This window comes from Psittacula echo (genome assembly GCF_963264785.1).
Source record: "Psittacula echo genome assembly, chromosome: 14".
Taxonomy (NCBI): Eukaryota; Metazoa; Chordata; class Aves; order Psittaciformes; family Psittacidae; genus Psittacula; species Psittacula echo.
Window position 1 is genome coordinate 3,253,472 of NC_137750.1, and position 23,711 is coordinate 3,277,182.

The following is a 23,711-nucleotide window of genomic DNA, read 5'->3' on the forward strand; positions in this document are numbered from 1 at the left end:
GGGAGCGCGTCAGTGGGCACCCCGCCCTCAGCGCTGCGGTGCAGGCTGGGAGCTCGGGGGCGGTAGCGCCAGGAGGGAGCGGGAGCGTGGCGGCCATTTTGTGCCTTCCTCGCTCGCCTCTGTGAGGGGTTGTTGGGGGCATTGCGGCTCCGGAGGGAAAACTTCGGCTGTTTTCTTTCCGTATAGGTCAGAGGCGCCGCCGCCGCCGCCATGGGCCGTAAGAAGAAGAAGCAGCTGAAGCCTTGGTGCTGGTATCCTTCGTTGTGGGACGAGGCGGGTTTGGGAGCGGGGTGGGGGAACGGCCTGGCGATGTCGGGTCTCTGTGCCGACCTACCCCGTTCTTCCCCCGGCTCCTCATTGTCGGGATAGGGCGCTTGCTTTCTCTCTACCCCAGTTACGTTTTGGTTCTGTGCTTGGTCTTGTTTCATTTCCGAGTTCTTCAGCGCGGGGATGGGGCTTGGTCCGTGTCCTTCCTCTGCTCTCCACCCCGCGGCCTAGTCCGTCCGCTCACGTCTCCCTTGCTTGAGGCGTCGCAGCAGGCCTCATGTCCGACCTATGAAGCCAGGGCAGGCCGCAGTCGCCCGGGCTTCTGTCCTTGGCGCTCCTGTGGCCAGGCCCCACGGGGTTGCTGGGGTCGTGGGGAAAATGGAGAATCGTCTTTATTTACTGGGGGAAGGATCTTAACGGAAGAAAACTGCCTCTCATAAACACGGTTACTCGAGAAGTGGGGCGGATGTGGTTAAAAGAGACTTGTAAAAACTTCTTTTTTGAAGGGCAGAGGGGTTTTATACTTGTAATTGTTGCATCAAAATCATGTATAATTTCTCGTTATCTAGAAATCCTGGTGCATTTTCATTCGATCACTCCTTTGCAATCTCCTTTTTACTGGAGGGGGCTGGGGTGGAGGTGGTGCTTCTGCCCAGTCTAAAATCGTTTAATAAAGGAATTTCTAAGCTTTTTTTTTTTACCAGTTTATGTTGGAAAGCATTTGTGTTTCCGTTTTAGATATTAACATATTTAAGGTTTTGGTGGAGGCGATGAACATGTGTAAATGAGGAGCAGCCAGTGAATAACAAATGTGTATTTGTCTTGTGTAGTAAGATACGTGTGAAATGTTTGCTGAAATATTAATGCTGACCTGCAGAAAGGAAACTGCATTTTGACTCTTCCATCATGTAGGTGTCCACATAGTTCTTTGCTTAAAATCTTTCTGTTTAAAACCAGAATTCTTTAATGTCTGCAGCAAATTATGCAGTGTCACAAGAATTGATAGTTGGATAGCTGGAGAAGGAAAGGAATTCTACTGAAAACCTTTTTTCTCTTTTACAACGGTTGGCTATTGATGCTTGTTATTAAATATTCATTTCTAGGTATGTAGTATCACTTTTGTGGATTTCAAGTCTCTTTCTTCTTTAGTGCTTCAGCAAATTTATTTTAATCTATAGGTATGTAGAGAAGGAATGAGTCCACTTAGGAAGAACTAGGACTTGTTGTCAGATAGAGTATGGAATCAGATGATGATTCTGATTACATGTGCAGGTCTTGCCAGTTTTGTACCAATCTGAAGAGGGAAATATTCAATTGTATGTCTGGTTACAGATATCCATGAAATATTTGTCATGCTTTGAATGCTCAGAGATGTTTCCTGTGGTGGTGTTTATTATTTTTTTCTTTAATCACAGTGATGCTAATTAGTGTTATATAGAAGGTCACTTTCAGGATTAAATGTTTCCTTAACAGCCTTCAATAGGTATTGTAACAGGGATTTTGATGATGAAAAAATCCTTATACAGCATCAGAAAGCAAAGCACTTTAAATGCCATATATGTCATAAGAAACTGTATACAGGACCTGGATTAGCTATCCATTGCATGCAGGTAAGAAGTTTTAGACTTACATGAGCTTTTCTTAACAGTATCTAGAATTGGAATTAATAGTGGACTTGTAAAGGTGGGGGTTTGGGGCTTCCAGAGTCTTAGAAATTGATGAGAAAAAGACAGCAATGGTGTGTTTCCAGAGCAGGAGTCCTGCTGTGTCAGCAGTCATGCAGTGTGCACTAGAGGTCTCTGCTGTCATTTTGGGGGTGTAGGAGTGAAGGAATTGTATTGGTGTTCAGAAGACAAGTTTATAGAAACTAGTTTTAGAAACCAATAATTAACAGTGATCAGGAAGTACATGTCAATAACATGTTTGGCCAGAGGGATCCTTCCCATGAAGGATCTTCCTGTTTGTCTTGAAACTGGCTGACGAACATGTGCAATTTATCTGAATAGTGGTCAGGAGGACATTTTTTCCTTGTTTCTTTAGGTACATAAGGAAACAATAGATGCTGTTCCAAATGCAATTCCTGGAAGAACAGACATTGAACTGGAAATCTATGGTATGGAGGGCATTCCAGAAAAAGATATGGAGGAACGGAGGAGGTTACTTGAACAAAAAACTCAGGGTAAAGTATAATCTAGCTAGCTATACTGGTATTTCCTAGCCTGTTTCTTACTGATACTAAGCTGTAGCTGTGTTATACATGTTTCATTTCTCAGAAGAGTAAGGGTTGGGTTTAATGCATTCTCTGATCTATTTGCTCTACACATTTGCCAGTCATGTAGAAAGTTGAGAGATGTTTTTCCTTTCCTATGCAGAAGTAGCTGCATTTGCCTGTGCAGCTCTGACAATTACCTAATGAATATGGAGGTGGTGATTTTATTTTTCAAGGTTGGGGTGCTACAAGCCTGATGATGCTCAAATACTTACATTTATTGGCTGTTTAAGTGTACCTTTCTTTGAACTGCTTTGGTTTATTCTGGACAGCATGAATGAAGGTCCCCAGCTATGTTGAGGGTCATTATGGTGTGAGTCATTTCCCTTCCCTTTATTGTTTGAACATATAGGTAGGCTTACATAGTTTTTCTTTGTAATTCAGTGAATTTTTGAACATGCTCATAAGATTTGAATTTTACTGTTTAGTCCCAACTAGAATAACCCAGAGAAAATGAATTTCATAGAATATAATTTGCCTTCAGTTTGACCATTATTTGACTATCATTTGTATTCAGCAGAGAGCCAGAAAAAGAAACAGCAGGATGACTCTGATGAATACGAAGATGATGAATCTGCAGCTTCAACTTCATTTCAACCCCAGCAAGTTCAGCCCCAGCAGGGATACATTCCCCCAATGGCACAACCAGGTTTGCCTCCTGTGCCAGGTGCACCAGGGATGCCTCCAGGTGAGATGTCTTAGCTAATCACTGAAAATCTGAGTAGAAACACTTGCTGCTTGTATGCCGGAAGGATAATCTGCCCATTTTAGCACATGTTCTTTGGAGACTGCTAGGAAAAAGTCTTGCAGGGCTGACAAAACCGAATCTAAATCAGATTTGCAGATAATATTTTATATTGCATTGTTTGTAAGTAGTACTATTCCAGGAAACTCCCAGTCTTGTAGAGCTTCCTATAAAGCATTTATCCCATCTAAATTTCTTAGATGATATTTGTTAGTGACTGGGTACTGTTGGAGTTGTTCAAAATGTGTTTTTCATTTTAGGTATACCACCATTAATGGCAGGTGTTCCACCTATGATGCCTGGAATGCCTCCAGTTATGCCTGGAATGCCACCTGGGTGAGTAGCAAGAAAGACTTAATATTACAATTATATGTTCATACTGTGCTTTTTAAACTGTGAGAAAAAAATGAAGGTAATTGGAGAAATGCACGTAGGAACTTGTAAGCACTGTAACCTTCAGGTTAACCAAAGAACTGGATGGCTGTAAACCAACGTTAAAAATATGGCCAAACTCTGAGTTTATGCATAAAGTATGTTGCCTTTCTCCTAACTTTATTGGGTGGTAGTATAATAATGTATGGTCTTGGTGTGTTGGTTTAAAGCCTTCTGTGAAACACTGTTCTTTTGTGTGTTGCACATATGTTGTACAACTCGTTATCAGTCATCAACCTAACAGGATAAAGATACTGGATGGTTTATATTTTTCTTGTATTTTGGGCAAAAGTAAGATGTTGCAGTTTTTATGCTTGTTTGGGGTTGACACCATTCCCTGTCACAATGTCTTTGGAAAATCACAGTTAGATATTTGATTTTGTCATAAATTTTCACAGATTACATCAACAGAGAAAATACATGCAGTCATTTTGTGGTGGAAACATGTAAGCATCTCATTAATGTAATTCTAGGTACATTCATTATGCCATTTTATGTCATGTTTTTGATAAGCTTGAAATTGTCTTACTGAAAACCTCTGAATATTGCCTAAGAATTGGGGGAAAATGTCTGGTTGGGTTTTGTTGTTATGTAGTATGTGAAGTTTTTATGCTCTATCTAAATGAGTATTAAAAAACTCTGAGAAGCATATTCTACAAAGTATTAGCAGAATACACCCTTAAGGGCTTACAGCCTCTCCTGAGTTCCATGTGCTTAATCCTTTATGCTGTAGGGCATACCACAGGAACTTTGTATCTAAGTTTGAAAGCTCACTGAGATGAAAGGTTATTCTCTCATGAGACGTGAATGTTGTTTTAAGAGTCTTGGAATTAAAATATCATGACATAGTTAACCATCATGTGAATGCTCATCATGACTGTAGCTTTTCTGGGTAAAAACTGAACAAAGTCATCTCAGTCTTGCTGGTGCCTTGGCCTCCTTAAACTCTTTCTTAACATTCAGGTGAATGTGATGTCATCTAGGAAAAGACACATTAACTTGCCAAAAATTCTGTGACACTAGAGTTCTAGCACTATTCCTGCAGATTTTCAGTCCTTTCTGATGGCAGCAGGCAGTGAGCATCCAGTGCTTTTGCAGGGATCTAACAGTTGTCAAAGTGGGTGGCAAAACTGACTTTCTCCAGCCATTAACCTAATAAAGGGGTGATGGTGTTATGTTACCAATCATTACTGCTTTTTTTTTTTGCATTGGGCATTCCTTTGTAGTGGTGGCAGTTGAGACTAAAAGTAAAGCCTGGGCACCAGTTTGCTTTGCAGAATTAATGCTCACCTGTTATGGTGATCTTCTTTTCAATTTTTAAACAGCAGTGGTGAAGGTGGCTTGACTTCATCAGACAAACTGCTTCTCAGCAGGGTTTTGGTCTGCACTTGGCTGCTTATCTTGCTAACTGAAGTAATAAGTATTCCTTTATTTCTTTCCCTAATCCAGCGTCTAGTGTCTTGGAAATTTTCTTCAAACTTAAGCTACACTTGGTGTATTTCTTGTAGAGGAATTGTACATTTTAATCTGTAACTTGCCAGTTTAAAAGCATAGTCTTGTAGACACTGTTGCAGCCCTGTGCAGAAGAAGTTAGCTTATAATAAGGGTTGTATGCGTGGGGAGCGTCTATTAATTTATAGTGTGGCTTAGTAGATTAGATAAAAGGAGTCTAGATGCCACCTTTCTGTTAGGAAATACAGACCAATTTTTTTCCTCCAGGTATCAGTAAAAACCCCCAAACTTAAAAACCAATATTGGGGGGGGGAGAGGAGAGGCAGGAAAAACCCAAAACCAAAGGAAAACCCAAACCTGTTTTTAATATGAAAGGAAAATATGCCATAATAAGGACTTCTTAAACAAGTCCACTTTTCTGTCATTAGCATAGGGAATATTTATTGTAATTGAAACTCAAACTTTCTTACCCTGTGCTCTCTGCTTTCCTTTTATCAGTATTTTGTGTCTAGTTTTACACATTTGGGTTGTCTGCTGTTCACTAGAGGAACGAGGATATGTTTACATAGAATGAGGGTGCTATATCCATGAATAGACTTGTAGTGTCAGGAGGGAGCAGTAGCAGATGTACAGCAATTTTAGTGTGGTTGGAGTTAGCTGCTTTTTCTACTTTCAGCATTTCTGAGTGTACTGAGATCAGGTTCTTGGAACACTGATAAAACCAGTAGTCTGAAATAAATATCAAGAGGGACGTATTCTGGAAATATAATAGTAAAAGCTTGAGGAATGAAGTTGCAATAAGTTCAGGTGCTTGGGAGATTTTCAGTGTTTATGGTCTTTCTTGTAGAAGAACATTTCTAACTGTGGAGTGAGCTGGTTTTGAATCTCTTCTGTTGAGTGGTTCTTGAAATGGTTTATCTACCATAAATTTGTATCAAATACAGGTATGTGCCAGTTGTCTTAACAGTTTATCATTAGTGTTCATACCAGTGCTTATTTTCTATTCAATAGGATGATGCCGATGGGTGGAATGATGCCTCCTGGGCCAGGAATACCACCTCTTATGCCTGGTATGCCACCAGGTAGGTCGGGGATGTCAAACTCGTACTATGGTGAGAGCTAAATTGTATTTCTTTCTTTTCACTGAGATTTAGGATTTATATAAAGAATATGCAGACTTATGCTATTACCTTGGTGTGGATTGATTGCCACAGAAGCCACTCTTGTGCACAGATGAAGGGCTTGGTTTATAGGTTTTGATTATAAAAAACATTGTGCTTATTGCCACTGTGAAGATAAAAAGCAGAATATATTTTTCTTACTGCACTTTCTTGTGACTTTTGTGTTGCCTTGTCTCCATCCCTCCTTTTAATATGGCTGCAGCTGGAAAATTGTAACGATTGAAAATATTGTGTGAAACGAGAAATAATGTTGGTAATACACCCAAGTCGTGAACCTGCTGTGTGAAGGAACTAACTGGAATTTGGTCTTTTGCTATAGCTAGAAGAGATGTTACTTGAGCTTGTGTAGCTCTTAAGCAGCCTTAAGTTCTCAGTGTTCCTTCCACCTGACCAGCAGCTATGCTGTGGTGGCTTGAGATTTGCTGATTCACCCGTATTTCTCACTAGTTACAGCCTAGTTATACTGCACAGTAACGTGATGGAAACCATATGAGGTGTTAATTTACAATCTTTGAACCTCTTGTAGAGCCCTGTACATACAAAGTGCATGTATTGTGATCATAGTCATCTACAAAAGTAGCCTTGTGTCACTGTTGCACTGTGACTCACAGCAAAGCTGATGTGTGTTTCGATCAATGTTCTGATACTGTTCATAATGGCTGCATCTGCTGCATTTTGTGGCAGTCTTATCCCTGCACTTGGCAGCATAAGCATGGTGTGTTGTCAACAGCTACTGCATTAATTGTATTGATTTAAACTTCTTTGCATAAACATCACTGAAGCTCTAGCTGAGAACACAACTTCAGTATTGTCTGAAGTGTTTGAGGTTACTGCCTATGAATGGATGTTAATAGGTGACTGCTGGCATTACCCTTTGTCATGTTTTTTTTTGCTATTGCCTTAAAAATACATTTTCTTTGGGTAGACTTTGTTCTAAAAAATACTGTGAAAAGAATTCTCTAAATTTCCTTCAGCCTGATGTTACCAATTCTTTGTGGTTTGTAGGTATGCCACCGCCTGTTGGTCCTCGTCCTGGGATGCCTCCAATGACACAAGCGCAGCCTGTTACAGCACCAGGAATTCTTAACAGGCCACCAGCTCCTGCTGCATCTGCACCTGCTCCCCAGCCTCCAGTTACTAAACCACTCTTCCCAAGTGCAGGGCAGGTAAGGTACCTCACAGCCCGGAATCTGTTGTTATAGTATTCAAATTGGCACTGTGTTAACAGTGTCTCTCCTTTATTATTTAGGAGGCCCAAGAAATGACTGGTTAAGTCTCTTGCTTGTCTTGATTCAAAGTTTAATTCAGTGTAGTGCTTGAATGAATTTTAAAAGATTCTTTTGTTTGTCTTATAACAGCCATGAAACCAAACAGAAGTTCTGTAAGCACATGGGGAAGAAAGGAGTAGGCAAAACACTTCTTTCTTTAATCCCTTTAGTTTGTCATTTATAAGGGTGCTTTGGGTGGGCAAAGGGTTGTGTTAGTCAGCTAGTGCAACCTGTTGCATAGAACTTTACCTAAAATTTCCCAAGTATAAGTCTTGACATGACTTGTTCTCTCCTGTGCTTTTCATAATGGGCTGTCTACCCATAGATGGACTAATATGTTTTGTAGCTTTGTTAAATTGGTTAAACATTGCCTGAATTAGGAGTTTTTTTACTTTAAAAGGTTTAGGAGTAAGTTAGGGTAGCAAAAATTCATTTAAATGTTTTGGGGAGGGAAGTGGGGAGTAGCTTGTGACCTCTGCGTTTTCATTGCACTTGTTGTGTATAAGTCCTGAAGTTTTTACTTGCTTTCAAGTGTGTTGCAGAAGCCTTCATAGTGTGCTGTTTGCATTTTGGACTTCTGCAGGGAAAATACTTATGTGCAAACCCACAATCCTTTCGTAAGAAAAGACTTAGCATAAGAAATCCTTTCATCTGGATACTTTCCACCCATTTGTTTGGAGACTTTTCACTATTTCCTTTCTTTTATGCTACAGATGGGGACACCTGTCACAAGCTCAAGTGCAGCTTCCTCCAATTCAGAAAGTCTGTCAGCATCTTCTAACGCTCTGTTTCCTAGCACAGCACAAGTACGCAGGAAGTCACAGTTAAAAACAAATTGCTTTGCAACTTAACCCTTTGGACCGTTCTGTAAAATCTAAAATTGACTAAACATCTTCAGATAATCTCTTGGTATATTCCTGATTATGTTTAGCTGGTAAAACTGCAGAGTCCTGGATTGAGAGTTACATCTTAATAAGCAATGTCAAAGTGCCCAATTTTTCTTAGAATGAAAGAATGAAATGTTACATCCTGGTTCTAAAGGGTTAAAAAAGCATGAAAGCAGTTAAATGCATTTTAGTGGGCAGTGATTAGCTTGATGCATGGTGAAGGCTTTTTTAGTTTGTGTTGTTTATGGTACATCATAATGTAGGGAATTCTGTAATTTGAGTTATGTGCATAAAGTTGACATACTTTGATTGGAAAGTTCAGATAATGACTGGAAACAAAAGCATTCTCTCATAACTAAAGCTTGCTTTGGAGATTGCTGTGTCTCCACAGAAAGCTTGGTAAAGCACACTTGTCTTAAGTTTTATTGAGGAAAAAGTAGGAAAGATGGAATGTTGGAATCTGTAGTGAACCTCATACCTGCCTTCAGCAAATTATTCATTCCCAAGTGAGATTAAAGATCTATAGAGAGATGTAGTAAGTTTGTGACCATACTGCAGAGTTTTTATAGAGAGAACGCTTAAAAACCCTGACACAATAGAGCTTTCTTAAATATTTAATTCAAACATTTCTTAAATACCTAATTTTAATGAATACTAACACTTTGAGCTGTACTGTACACTAATGGTTGCTAAAGTATGCTCATTTAGTGAGAGAACAATGAATTTTTCCTTAGAGCCTCTTAAGAGAACAGTGATTCAGGAAAGATTTAGACATTTACGGAACTTGGTATTTGAGATAAAAAATTTGATAGTGGGGGGGGTCTTTTTGTTATTGTTTCTTTTTTTCTAGTCACGGGTTTTGACCTGCAAGTCTTAGACTTTCCAGTGTGTATTTATGTATATGTGTATATACTGGGTTTTATTTTGTCATGTTTTCAGTTGCACTAGTATGCAGTCAAGCTGAACTTTACTTTTGTCAAACTTGTTATAATTACATATCTCACTGGAAGGTTTCAGAGGTCTAACAGACATCAGTTCTTCTGTGCTTTGAGAAATAAATACTGATCTGTCTGTTTCACAGGCTGCAGCAGCTGTTCCAGGTCCAGTTGGTACTGATTTCAAACCTTTGAATTCTACACCTGCAACAACAACAGAACCCCCAAAACCTACATTCCCTGCTTACACACAGTCTACAGCCTCAACCACTAGCACGACAAACAGTACTGCAGCTAAACCAGCTACTTCTATAACAAGTAAGCCTGCTACCCTCACAACCACCAGTGCAACCAGTAAGTTGATCCATCCAGATGAGGATATATCACTGGTAAGTTAAAATATTTTCGTTGTTTTACTGGAAAGTGCTATTTATGCCAATATGGCTGGTTAAATACATTTTCTTCTGTAGTCTGTTATGTGTATTGTGTTAATGGTGAGAGCACAAGCTGTGCAAAATTAGTGTCATAGAACCATGGACTGAGAAAACTTCAGTTGCGAAGTGCTCACTGGCATATTGCAGTGATTTTGCTGTAGATCTAAATGATAAGAAATTACTCAACCCAAAATATAATAGGACTTTCTGCTTGTGACTTAAGTGTAAAGTTAAATAGATACAGCTGATGAGTGTAGGACAGAAGACTTAACAGCTGAGGTGGTTTGGTGCCTACTTACAGCAGTTAGAAATATAGAGTTTATGGATTAAACAAATGAACCTTAATTTCAGGTTAGATATTTTTAGATTTGTTTGGCTTTTTTGTCTCATCTTGTGGGAAAAGGATTTCTTCAGCTGAGGGAGGAAGAGAACTTGTGTGCAAAATGCTAGCGCTTGGCTGGTCATAATACAGTAACTTTGAAGGACAAGAGAAAAATCCAAATGTTACTATGTAGTGTTACTAGTAGGAGTCTTTGAAGTCGTAGTTGAAATAGTTTAGTGCTGGTAATCTACTTTGTTATGCTTTTATTTACTTTGCTTTTGGTGAGTTTTAGCCTTACAATGTGTTACAGTTGTCTGTTCCTGGTTTTAGGAAGAGAGAAGGGCACAGTTGCCCAAGTATCAGCGCAATCTTCCTCGACCAGGACAGGCTTCTTTGGGTAATCCCCAAGTTGGACCAATTGGAGGTATGATGCCACCACAGCCGGGAATTCCTCCACAACAACAAGGAATGAGACCTCCCATGCCACCTCATGGTAATCATAAGTTTCCCAGCTTTGTTTTCTTGTAAAGATTTGTCTATGCTATAAACTCTTTTAAAACTTACTGTGGCATCTGCTGTCAGGGGGAGGTGGGTGAAGCTTTTACAAAATGCAGCTTCTGCCCATTATTTAGTTAAAAAATTCTTCTTTGCATCTTAAATGTTCTGTCTGTAGGTCAGTATGGTGCTCATCACCAGGGCATGCCAGGATATCTTCCTGGAGCGATGCCTCCATATGGTCAGGGACCTCCGATGGTGCCCCCTTACCAAAGTGGACCTCCTCGACCTCCAATGGGAATGAGACCTCCTGTAATGTCGCAGGGTGGCCGCTACTGATGCTACTGCACACGCTCTAATAGGTTTGGAGATTAAACCTTTTCTCATCTTGTGCTGTTAATATAGCCGAGCTTCCGTCAATTAAGGCTTCATTGTGACTTTAAAAAATAAGTATCTTCCCACATGCAAGGAGTTAATGGACATTCTTATTTTACATGGGAAAAAATTATTTGGAATAATAACAGGAACTTTCCCTGATGTTGCAATTTATACTGTATGGCTTCTTTTTCATGTTTCATCTAGGTTTTTAGAAGTGAAGTATAGTAAATATGGTTCGTTAAATTGTGAAGGCGCTGGAATTACATGAACATACCACCTTAAAGGCAAGTTCTGTAACATTATGTTGCTATTTGTGAAATGATGCCTTCACAGCACTTCAAGTGCTGTTGGACTTCATGTCCCCAACATAGTTTGGTGAGGGCTGTAACTGTTCCCAACTACTTGTACATTTAAGTCTGAACTTGTAACAATATTTAATGTATTTAGAGTTCCTCCTGTTTCAGGGTTTAAGTAAACTGACCCACTAAGGTCATGTGACTTTTCTGTATTGTTACAAACTTCATTGTAATAAAAGAAGAGAAAAATTTATATGCCTTTTTATTCATGACCAGCTGTGGACAACTGCCGGAAAGGTTTGTACAGATGCATGCCATGGTAGCTATTGGTGTAGTGAATGCAGTTATTGGTGCTGTTTTAGTAAAATCTGAATTCTTTGTTCTAAAATTAAGTCACTCCTTAGCTGCATGTCTTAGTAGACAAAGACCTGTACACTTATTAACTGACTCTTCAAAAATGAGGCTGCAGGAGGCACATCTTAAGTCTTGGTTGTAACTTCTCTTAATGCATATGGTTGTTCATTTGTGCTTTCTTGTCCTCAATAAATTTTAAATGATTTCTAGTCCTGGCACTTACTTGTAGGATGTACAAGTGATTGCTCTAAGATGCATCCTAGTGCCAGGTGTGTCCTGTTAGTTCACTCTTCGACTGACTCTTTTTAATGTGCAAACACAAATGAGTTTCAGGAGCCTTTTAGATGAAGGTTTCTAGAAGCTTAGGTGCATGTCACATGGGTGAGTGACTTCCAGTTTCTGTATTGAAGTTGACCTGCAAAAGAGAAAGAGTAGCTTGACCTTCCCACTGTATAGAAGACAGAGGGGCAAGAGTAATGTGTTATATGGTATATTTTTACTTTATATGTTTAGAATTTCAGCTCTCAACAGAGTCTGAAAGATGAACCATCAGTTGCATCCTGTGATCAAATGATGCCTGAGTTTCTTGAGCCATTTAATAAAGTGTCTAAGAGACCTTTTAATCAGTTCTAAGAACAGTTATTGGAAAGGTCTTCCCCTCTGTAAGAGCAGAGTGATAAATTACTGTCATGGTTGTAATTCTCTGAATGTGTAACATCACTGTGTTAGTGTGTTGTATTTCTGATGAGAATGAAAATGTAGAGGCAGACTTTTTGGAGGGAAAGCAAGAGGTTCCCTGGTCTCTTCACAACAGGGGGCAAAAAAGGAGTGGTGAATTCTTCATTTGCAGGTCAACTTTAAATACATGTTCCAGCCTCAAGCCTTATCTGTGCACTCTAATTTATGGGGATATCTCTTTTTCTAGGGTAGGTTAGGAAGATTATCAGCCTTTTTGTGTCAGTTAATGTTTCATGGATGTTTTGTAGATGGAGTTTTTACTTAATTATAATACAGAGCTTTATGGCTCTTTTTCTTGAAAGTCTTTGGGGGCTTTTAGCTGCACTGAAATACCTCATGTGGCTTAAATCTGTACTGTCCTTTAATAATCCAGAAATACAGTGCAGCTAAAATAGTACATTATAATAGTACATCATAATAGTACATCTCAGTTTCAAATCTTGGGTCATGGCATGGCTCATAAAAGCAGTAGAGCATTTGCTACAGTCTCATTACAGCTGAATGGCCTTAGTTTAATTATTAAGAATTGTGAAGTGCTCTTTCTGAAGTGTTTAGCAGTTTTAAGACCATAACTCCAAGCCTCTATTGAGAAGCAGTTCTCTCTGATCACCTGTCAGATGTGCAGCATTTGGCTTGCAAATGTGCTAAGTGGGCCTTGATGTCAGATCTTTCATTAGCTCTTCATCTTGCTTTATACAGAAGTCTTAACAGATAAACCTGTTTTGCTTAAGCAGTGCTTTTATACTCTAGTTTTCTTATGTTTTTCTAATAAGGACAATTACAAAACACTGGAGAGATTTTTACAATGTCTTGCATTCATCCTTTTTGTAACAGTGCACATTAAGTTAATAGATTATAAATTGATCTTCTGCTTTTCAACCTGTAGAACCTGCTTTTTCTGAAGATCACGCTGCTGTAAGGATGTTTTCTCCTCCTGCCCCTAGTAAAGTAAATACCTTCTCTTGGCGTCTTTCACTAACTTTCCGTATGTTGTTTTCAGACCCCTACTTTTCCTGGGATAAATACTTTATAACCTTACTGCATGTACTGTTAACTCAGCATATTCTGCAAGTTGTATTAATTAAGAGTTCCTGTCTTTTAAATAGTGAATGTCTCATTGTTCCAATAATAGCACCATTTTGTAGCCAGTAATACTACATAGACTTAGAGCTTGGATGCATTTTAAGATTGAACTTTCCTTCGTAGTAATATTATGATAATTCCTCAACCAAGTACTGCCACATATTATTCATATGGGAATCTAATAATCTTTAACAAGCAGGTGGAGGATTTTTCCATGCTTTTTCATGTGGATATGTACTTTCCTGCTGCTGTCATTCCTGTGCTGTAAGAGCTGTAATGTGGCTATCCTCAGTTACTCTTGTGTTTCTTGTGTGTTCTCTTCTGTAAGCAGGCAGGTATTTCAGTGCATATGTTGTCTATTAGTCTCTGCCTTCATTTCTTTGGATACTGCTTCTTCAGAGAGTTGGATTTATGGTGCGTTTTCCCAAGAAGAGGAAAGCTAATTGGAATGTTGTAATTGCTTGTGTAAAGACTAAGGCTTGATTTATAGTACAAAGTTTAATCAACATGATTGTGCCAGCAAAATCCCTGATGTAATGCAGCCATGCAAGCAGGTTTTTTGCTTCAGTTAATCTCCCTGGAAAGAAATTGCAGGAGTCTTTCTGATTACAGAAAAGCATCTGTCATATCTATTGAGGGACCCTAGTGATACAATTCATAGGCAACACCTTTATTTTTCAGTTGTTGCCAAGATTTGCCATGGCGGATATTGCAGTAGAATTAAAACTTGCAAGTGGACTTTGATTGATCCTTAAATTGGAATGTAATGAAAACATTGAATACAAAAAAACAGGCTGGAAGAAAATGTTCAGGTGGGAAAATGTTTAGCAAAATACTTGGAGTTTATGGCATCCAGAACTTGTTTGAAAGGTTCTAAATTATTTTATGCATGGTCTCCCAATATCGTTATGAGAAGTTGATCTCACATCTGAGTTTTAGAGCAAAAGGGATGATACTGGCATGAAGGAATCTTGGGAAAGTCCAGGCTTCAGAAGTCTTGATAAGACTGTCTCGTGCTTCCTGCGGAGGATCTTCCTACTTTTGGCAAAGGTTGCTTTAAATAAAATCTTTAAGATTTAGCTGGCTAGTATAGACTGAAAAGGGCTTTTGATTCTTCTACAGAGGAGATTTTTAGGTGCTGATAATAAATTTGAGGCTGGGATATATATGTTATAATTTCAGTGGATAACTACTCCTCGCTCTGTGCATGCATGAGAGAATATACACAAGCTTCTAGAAACACATTTAGCTGCATCTGCCCTCTATGGTTTCTGCAATTATTTTAGCATATGGAGCTCTTGAACAGTACTTACATAGAACCATATGACTTATTTTCTTAAAACTTGGATAAAATTGAAAAGAATGTATAACCTGGAGTTACTTGATAGGAATCAAAGAATTCTGCAAACAAGATACAAAAGAAAATACCAAGATTACTTCAGCTTTATAAAGAGCAAGAAGGGCATTATGACTCTTCAGTTAAATTGGGACTCTGATATACCAATCCATGAGGTGGCGCTGCAATTTAAAGTGGTAACTAAAGACACTTCAAAGTAATAGTAGACATCTTAATAATTGTACTGGTCTAGCTTCTACATAAGTACTAAGGTGAGGGTGAACATTTCCAGTGGCTGGTGGGATCTTTAACTCTACTTTTTGTGAACTAGTACAGTAAATACTATCAGTTATGGGAAAAATGCCCCAAGACAACTGACTTCAGTTCCATTGATCAAGATACAAAGCAAACCAGTCCGATTCAGATATAGCTACGGGCTGTAAATTGGGGCCTACCAAAATAGGTACTATAGCAATCATTTTGTTTGCTTGATCACTGGAATTCTGTTGACTTTGAATGCATGTCTTTCACTTAATTGGGTCATGTTTTTTCTAAAATTTAAATTTTTCTTCTTCCTATAGCCCTGCCATAGGACAGGCTGAGGCAGAGTCTCAGTGTTGCCCTGTTCAGTCTGAGGCAAGTGGGATTTATTTTATTCATTCTGGGGGCTTTCACAGCTTTATGGCTGTTGGATATTTATGTCCCCAAACTTGCAGCAAGTTTGGTGAAGGCCCCTAAATTTATTTTAATTTAGGTTTTTTATTCTCTTTTGGTAGATGGGCTCTATATTAATATTTATCTTTTTATTATCATTGTGTTTTTAAGAGTCTTAGGGGGAGGGAACATGTTTTAAGATGTTTGGGTACCTTTTGCTTACTGGAACACAGTTTCTTCGCGGCTGCTCAGGTAGTCCTTCAGCCACACTGCCCCCTCCCCCTCTTCCCCTGCATTGTATTTGTGCGGTATTCGTTTTTGGGTTTGGTAATGTGATTTTGTGTAGTCTCTGAACTAGTGTCATGTAAATAGCAATTACTGATGTTTCCTCTTCTGAGGACATGTATCTGTCGAAGTGCTTAAAATAGTTAGGTTTTAGCTAGTAAGTGACATTTATAGTCACAAAATTGTGTAGCCTTAATTATAGAATACAGTTTCTCTGGAGGAGGTTTAAAACTGCTGCATGTGTGAGCTGCACCACAACAAATACTAATGTAGAGCCTTGTGAAGAAGAGATTCAAGCTGGTAAAGTAGAATAGAAGAATGAGAAATGGTACAGATTCTTCAGTTCATTAATTTCAGGAAAAATCTCTTCCTTAGTCTCTCAAGCACACCAAATGTGACAACATTTTGTCTATTGCAACAATCCAGAAAGTCATGTTTTTTTGAAACCATGTGAAATTTTATTGCGTATTCAAAATTTGCTTCCATATATGCTTATGTGAAGTTCCTTCTTCCACACAGTGACTAGCAAAACCTTTTACCCTTTGTGGAGAAAAATGAGCTTTAGTGTTGCTGCTCATGCATTCATGTATTAGCTTTGAATGCTTGAAGTTGCTTAAAGACAGCTTCAGCTTCGGAAGAACAGGTTCTGTCCATAGGGGTCATGCAGCCTGTCAGCAGTGAAATAGGAAACTAGCAGATTTGGGGTCTGGTTTTGTAACTTTATATTTTTTTTTGGAGATATCTTTAAAATGCGTGGTGTTTTTTGATGAGGATAGACTGCTAAGTAACGACCCCCAATTGGATTTCCAGTAACTTTAATTAAAAGATAGAGTTGAGATTCATAGTTACAAGAGTGTATTTCACATTCCTGTTTGTATTCTGCCCTTTGCATTTTTCCTGTAGAAGCCCCCCCAAATAGTCCAGTCTGACTGGAAAACTGGCATGTCCTCTGTTAATGGTTTCAAAATGATTATTGAGCATGGTGTTGCTTTTCTAATTCTTGTTGTGGTGCTACCCTTGATCACAGTGAAGATGAGAACACCACTTGAAGGTACACTACTGCAACTAGTATTTGTTTCACGTATTTAGTCTGTGGGAGCATTTGGCTTAGTTCTTATCTCCCTAGAATGTCTAAGGAAACTGTTTAGCAAAAAAAGCTGTATGGCTTGTACTTCTTGCTTTAACTATCTGAATCTCTTGGAAACTCAAAAAGAAACACAGGGAAATCTCAGATGTCTGGTACTGAACTTTGTTATGAGTTTCCATTTAAGACTTATGCAGCATTAGGTAATTTTTATCCAGCTTCTTATAATCAGCTTGCTGTCAAGCACAGAAAGCTGAAATTCAGATGCATATTGTGTACAGTAGAGTACCCTACCTGGATCCACACTTGGGTTATATTTTATAAATTGATACCCTGGTGAGAGGTAAAAGTTTCCAGTTCAGAGACAAGGATCTGTTTTTGGAAGAAATGTCTCCAGATGCAGTTCCTGTTTTCACTGTGTTTAAGCTCTGTGTACTAATACTTAAGAGCAAATGAACCATTTATTTGTGTTTTGGCATGTTTTGTGAGCAAATCAGCATTTCTCATCACAACATTGCTGTGGATATTTTTTTTCTTGAAGATGCTTATAGACAATTCCAAGATTAATTTCATGCTTTCTACTTCAGAAAAATGCATTTGACATTAAGGCAACTCCACAGTGTGTCATTGTATGAATTTCAGGGGTTTTGACTCTTGAGTTTTCCTGCTGCACTGCAAGTACCACTTGTAATTTCTGGTGGGTACTTCACACGTTTCACTTCCATCCTTTCCATTCCTCTCCTTTCTTATAAGTCTCTAAAGGATTGGACAGGACCAGGTTTTGGCCTTGTTCCCTCTTTGGTCGTTGGTAGCTTAGGCAGGTTACATTCGTGTTACTCTGATCTATTACCACACACTAATGTTTGTCCCTAAATTAGTAGCAAGTCATGATGTGAATTTTTTTTTTGCTTTTTGTTTTGTCCTTCAAGATCCATGTGCAGTTAAGTGCTGAAGTCTTTCTGTTCACAAGGATGGCATATTGGCTCTGTGCTCTTTGCTGGGAGTGTCTCCTCAGCTATTAGACCAGCTGGCCTGATATCTTGAAAGCAATTTGTGAAATCTTCATCCAGTGCAAATGGTTCACATTTTGCTCTTTTTGTGAAGTTCTGTTAGTGATGTTTTCCTCCCTGCCTCCTTGTGTGGATCTAAGGGGGATAGTTGACCAAAAAAATTTGACACTATAAAAGAGATCTCTTTATTTTGAAGGCCAGTGGTGTGGTTTTACTGACATGCCAGTATTGCAGCTGTCAGGATAGCAGCAGTCTGTGTATCATGAAGTCAAACATCTCACTGGTTGTGGAATTTCTTTTCTATTGATGACTGTTTTAGTGACTTTTATAGGTACTAATGGAAGTTGGTCTTGGAGTTTGGGATGGGGTTTAAGCTTAAGTAGAGGTATGTGACCTTTTATGTTTTTTTTTAAGGGCAGGAATTACTGATACTCTGCTAAATTGGGTGAATTTGCACCTACTGTTTTTAATGAGAGAAGCAAAGGGGAGATGTGGCAAATAAAGTGTGTAACTCACATGAGATTTTGGCTTGGTTTAGAATTGTGTGATGAGTTCATAGTGTGTTCTGTGCCTTGCCTAATGAAGGTTGTAGCCCTTACATTGTAGCCTAACTGAGGGATAGGCTACTTCCAGAAGAATGTTTTAAAAAGTCTGTACATTTGGAGTCAATCAGACCAGTGAAATGATGGTAGTGACCAGGTTCTGTAAAATGTAGCTATTTGTGACTACCGTATTTTCCTGTAATGGTGGGGGTAGGTAAATACTAGTTCAACAAAAGCTTTGAGGCAGCCTTCCAAAGGATCAAGATAGAGCTGGAGTGATTCTACAGTGTAATGTATATAAGATTCTTTTTTTAAGTTTTAGGAAAACCTTTGTGAGAGTTTTCTTACACGCTGTGAACAGCAGCTTTACGCAGTCTCTTGACTGCCAAAGTGCAGAGTCTCATTAAGGCTCTAGCAGAAGAAAATACAGTTTGAGTCTTGTACCCCAGGATCCAGGATGTTGTCCTCAGTCTTTTTTTCATACCATTCTGATGAGTCAGTATTGACCATCCATGGTATGAACTGGCTGTGAGGGTTGGTGTTTACTCATCTGTTGGCTGTTGTGAATGGTGAGGTGCTTGCACCTTTTGAGCAAGTTCACAATAACTTGACTTACTCTTACTTCTGACACCTCAAGTCTTAGTTCTTTTATCTGAATCTTAACTGTGTTCTCAAGTGCTATTCAGAAAGGGGCTGTGTGGAGAATTCCAGCTTCTGCTGCTCTTAGTAGCCAATGTGCATAAAATAGTTGTTGCCAACAGCACTCTGAATTATCAGAAATTAATGCCATACAGCCAAAGGTAGCTAATTCACTGTCTTCAATCTTAGGAAATTACATAATCCTTTGAGATAAAGATGTCATGCAGAGCTTTTTACTCCCTTTTTTTTTCCTTTGAATTAATTGCATATGTGTTACTTGCACTGAATTCTTCAGCTTCTTTCCCCTAAATTTTAGTGGAAGAAAATACATTGCTCTTTCATTTGTAAAGTCTAGAATAAGAAAACACACTTTGAGACTGTTTAATGAAGGAACCTGGCAATGTAAGTATTGTGATTTCTTTTGTTTGTGGTAGGCAACAGGATTACCTTGTTAAACTTATGGCAGAAAAGTAAGGGCAAATTGAAAGTAGTTTTATGTTTGCCTTTACTTCATATGCTTGTCTTAAGCAACAAATTGTGGTAATTGAAGTTTGGCAGCTTTTTAAATGAAAAACTAAATTCTGGGTGAAACTTCTTGGTTTAATACAATTTGTGTTTCTGTTAACTAGCAGCAGAATTTCAGCATTTGCTACTTACTGGTAGAGAAGAAAAATTCCACAGCACTGCCAGTACAGGTTAGTTTAATCTGTAAGTACCTGATGTTCCTATTTGAAATAATTTGTTCAAATGATACCACTTAAATACATGAGGGGAATTTTGGTCTCTGCAATGTGAATGTATCTGTTATCTACCACTGTTCCCAGTAGTGAGTGAACAGCTAGATTTTTTTTTTCGGGAAGATCTGCAGTGGTTTTAACTACACTTGTTGATAACATCTGCAACCACTTAGAAGGAAAACTTGGTACAGAAACTTAACAAATAGCCATTGGTGTTACTGAAAAGCATGAAGATCTTAAGTTGAAGTCACTTTTTCAGTAACATGCTTATTAAAAAAGAGACTGTTTTACCAGTGAACCGGTTATAGGATACTGTATTTGATGTGTTGGGGAATAAGCATTTGTGTTGGTAAGAATCCATAGCAGTAATTTTGATTTTCTTTAGTCATTGTTAGTCCTACCAACAGATATTACTTTGTTAGGCTGGTAAGCCAGGATCTGCTTGTTCTCTGCTTTTATTGTTTTGGTTTTTGTTAGCCCATTTCAGCACTTCAGAGGCTTCTTTCAAATGTGGTCTTGCCCAGTTGTTTTATCTTACTCCAGAGTTACTGCTCTGGCTCTTTTGTTTTTCTTCTGCCCTAGTCCATATTCCTGGAAATTTTGGCTTTTCTTACTTTATGGAGTATTTTACACCTTAAAAGAAAATAGGAGAGATCCTTTGTGATTGGATAAAAGACGCAGCATTCTCCAGAATAGCTGCACGTGTTTTTAGTTAAGCTTTGTGTATCTTACATAGCAGCACAGGAGATTAAAACTTGCTGTGCTGTAGTACATAGTGTAGTTTGACACATGGATGAGCTGTAATAATTCACTTCTCAAGGGCATGTTACCACATGGTGAATTTGAGGGGCTTTTGACATCATTAGTGGCTAATTATATAGAAACTAGGTGTTCGGAAGATCATGCTAGTGTGGTAGCTGAACAGACACTTCAGTTTGTCAGCACATCTGAATGGCGTAGAGTGGTTTCATGAGAGACTTGACGCTTCCATCAGTATTGCTTAGTTTAGAATTTTGAAGTATTACCTGACACTGCAGAATTCATCCTACTAACATAAAACTTTTCAAGAGGATTGTATCTTCCCAGGCTTTAGAATATAATTACACTTGAAGCCCATCTCGTGGCATCTTCTCTGCATCAGTTCTGTTACTTACACCAAATTGCTTTGCAAAACTAGCTACATGCAGATTTTTGAATAATGTTGCGTAGGTGTTTCTCCCTAGAAAAAGAAGGAAAGTTGTACAATAAAATTTTATAACTTATCTTTGCCTATATTTCCTAAATCTTAATGGCAGATATGCATGAAAAACAGGGATACCTTGCTGTGAGGTCATTGTCCTATTAACAGAATGTATGCATTTTCCTTTTAACTTCTGTGGTCGGCCCTAGTTGATACTTAATGCAATGGCCTGTGCTAAGTTGGAATGAGTAACTGGTTGCTTTGGCTGCTGAATTAGTTTGTGAAGTCTCAGTTTTGGCAGTGGTTGAATGCTGACCTGCACTACTTGTACACCAGCTTGGCAATCAGTGGGGATAACTAAAGGATAGTGGTGTTTTCTAGTATTTTATCCACAAAAAGTGTATTTGTCCATTGTAGATCCTAATATGAACTCTGGTAGAACGTCATCACTTTGTGAAACTTTTAATGGTAATTAATTATAGTACTTCTTACTAGAATTAAGTTTATTTTCTTTTGAGATGGGACCAAAACAATACAGGAATCAGAGCTTTCATATCCAGGTGAGCAGTCTTAAGTTGTAGCTCGACTTCTGATGCACCGTTACAGCAGCTGTCCAATCTAATGTGGTTCAAGAGTCTTCCTTCCCAGTTCTGATAAGGAATACATGGAACAGTGAGTCATTTCACACTATTTCCTTTAGACTTCTGCTGAATAACACCAGGTCACCTTCAGATTCTCATCACTGTGTGGCGAACCCAGACTCCAGACTGTTTTTCCTATCTTCTTGAAGTACCTTAAAGCACATGATTGAGTTGTGTCCCTTCTCAGTGTGTCGTGAAGGTGTTTTCTGTAACTTGATACTGCTTTTGTGTAAGTAGTGTGAAAGGGATGGGATCATTGATCTTTTTCAAAAGACAGGTGGCAAAATACTGATGTTGAATCTAATTTGAAAAGTGAGAGACTGGTAAGTATGTGCATCATTTTAATGCATGCAAGTAATAGTAACAGTAACTAGCTTAATTTTATAGCATTCAGTTTACAAAGAAGATTCAAAGAAAATACGGAGCTAACTTCATTTGCATCCATTGGGAACCTTCCATGAACTGTATGCTTCAGGAATGGATCGCTGCACGTATACAAGTCTGTAATGTGTGTCTTCCACTTTGTAACAGTCTCTGATTAAACAGAAGTGAACCACTGTTTCTGTCTATTTTTATTTTCTCCTCTTGAGAACCTTTCCAAAGTATTATTGTAACAAATGTTAAATCTTCCGAAGTGTGTGTAAGTATAAAATCCACCTTCTCTCCTGTTGTGGTTTGAATAACTTGGGTACTATCTGTCACTGTCTATAAACTGCAAAAACTCATTCACATGAGCTTTATCTTGAAGTGTTTTATACCCAGATACAGCAAATGCATTCTGGCTTTCCAACCTGTTACTTCTGTTTGCTGCTGGTCTGCTGTCCTTCTGCTGAACGATCTATACAGAAAATTTGACTATTTAAGTTGTAAGAGTCAGGGAATATGGAGGAAAAGTATCTTAAAGTGTTTTTATAAAACTTGATAAAGAGTGTGCTGTTACTTGGTCTGTTCTAAACTCATTTAGAGTGATAGGCTGGCGAGATGAGGTGGCTTTGGAGACGAGTGTGTGTGCAACTTTTGTCTACAGGATGAACACATTACTCTGCCAGGCTGGTTGGTCTCACTTAGCTACCACTGTTTACTCATAGGTTAATTTCTAAGAGGTGGTAGAAGATAAACCCATTATTTTACTGCTGTACCATTTGGAACAAGTTGTGGTGTTTTGGGTGTATGTAATGAGGAGCAAGTAGAGGACCCTTTAGGGAAGACTGCTGCTTTGCATGAGCTCTTTGCTGGAATTTGACCTCTGGCCCTTTTGACTCTATGGAAATTTGGGTATTTGAAAAACAGGAGAACTGCTTTGTCCTAAAAGCTGGCTGGAGCAAGGGGCGTTGTGTGTTTCTGGCTGGTTGAAGTACTCCCAGATTTCACTTACTCCTTCACTTACTTTCACTTGGGGAGTTTGAATATGACTGGGTAAAGAGTAAGAAGGGATGGGTCTGTACTTTCTGCCGTGTAAGCCTCAGCAGCTTGTTTTGCAGCATGGGAGCCTGAGTGCTACTCTGTATGTTTATGCTTTTAATCTTACTTGTTTTCTGCAGGGCACAGGGAGAGGATCTTCCCCTGATGAGGTGAAGCATTTGGATCTAAGCCTTTAGCTTGTAAGAGGTAGAAATCGGTATATTTGCAAAGCAAGGCCCCTACTTAGGCCTCAAAAGGAAAGACTGGAGAGTTGGCAGTGGTGTGGGCTGCAGGGGAAGAGCTAGTTACAGTATTGAGTCAGGTGTCTGAGGGTAGAAAACAAGTTACAAGGTGAACCCTCCTGGCCAAGCCCTGCAAGGGTTTGCTTTGCTGGGGAGTCTCCCACATGGAAGGCAAGGCACAGAGACTGGTATGGTGTGGCCAGCAGTGGCAAACTTTGTTTCTGCTTCCTGAGGCCAAAGCTTGAATGTTTTGCCCAAATAGAATAATCTTTGGTTTGATCCTGTTTGTTCTGAATTCACAGTGGCTTGCAATCCTTCCTACAGTTTCTTGCTGTGCCCCAGATCTTGGCCGAAGTTGGAAAAACCAAATCATACCTTGCTACTGGTAGAACTGCATCTTCAGGTAGGGTAATTTAAGCTCATG

At 38.9% G+C, this 23,711-nt stretch overlaps 1 protein-coding gene across 21 annotated transcripts; it reads left to right on the forward strand.

Annotated features, from left to right (window-relative positions):
* The first annotated feature begins 55 nt into the window (after nt 1-55).
* ZNF207 (zinc finger protein 207) lies at nt 56-23,629 on the forward strand. 21 transcript variants are annotated; one of them, XM_080629144.1, is made up of 15 exons: nt 56-251; nt 1,751-1,877; nt 2,308-2,446; nt 3,054-3,224; nt 3,542-3,617; nt 4,112-4,159; nt 6,177-6,277; nt 7,352-7,512; nt 9,583-9,825; nt 10,523-10,685; nt 10,866-11,049; nt 11,270-11,349; nt 15,454-15,508; nt 19,716-19,781; nt 23,612-23,629. In XM_080629144.1, the coding sequence occupies exons 1-11, from the start codon at nt 211-213 to the stop codon at nt 11,024-11,026; spliced, it is 1,431 nt and encodes a 476-aa protein (XP_080485270.1). In that variant the 5' UTR covers nt 56-210; the 3' UTR covers nt 11,027-11,049; nt 11,270-11,349; nt 15,454-15,508; nt 19,716-19,781; nt 23,612-23,629. The 21 variants fall into 21 exon arrangements, with proteins under 21 accessions (XP_080485270.1, XP_080485285.1, XP_080485269.1 ...); XM_080629159.1 differs by lacking the exon at nt 23,612-23,629 and adding an exon at nt 21,704-22,203; XM_080629143.1 differs by lacking the exon at nt 23,612-23,629 and adding an exon at nt 22,032-22,203.
* Nucleotides 23,630-23,711: the final 82 nt, after the last annotated feature.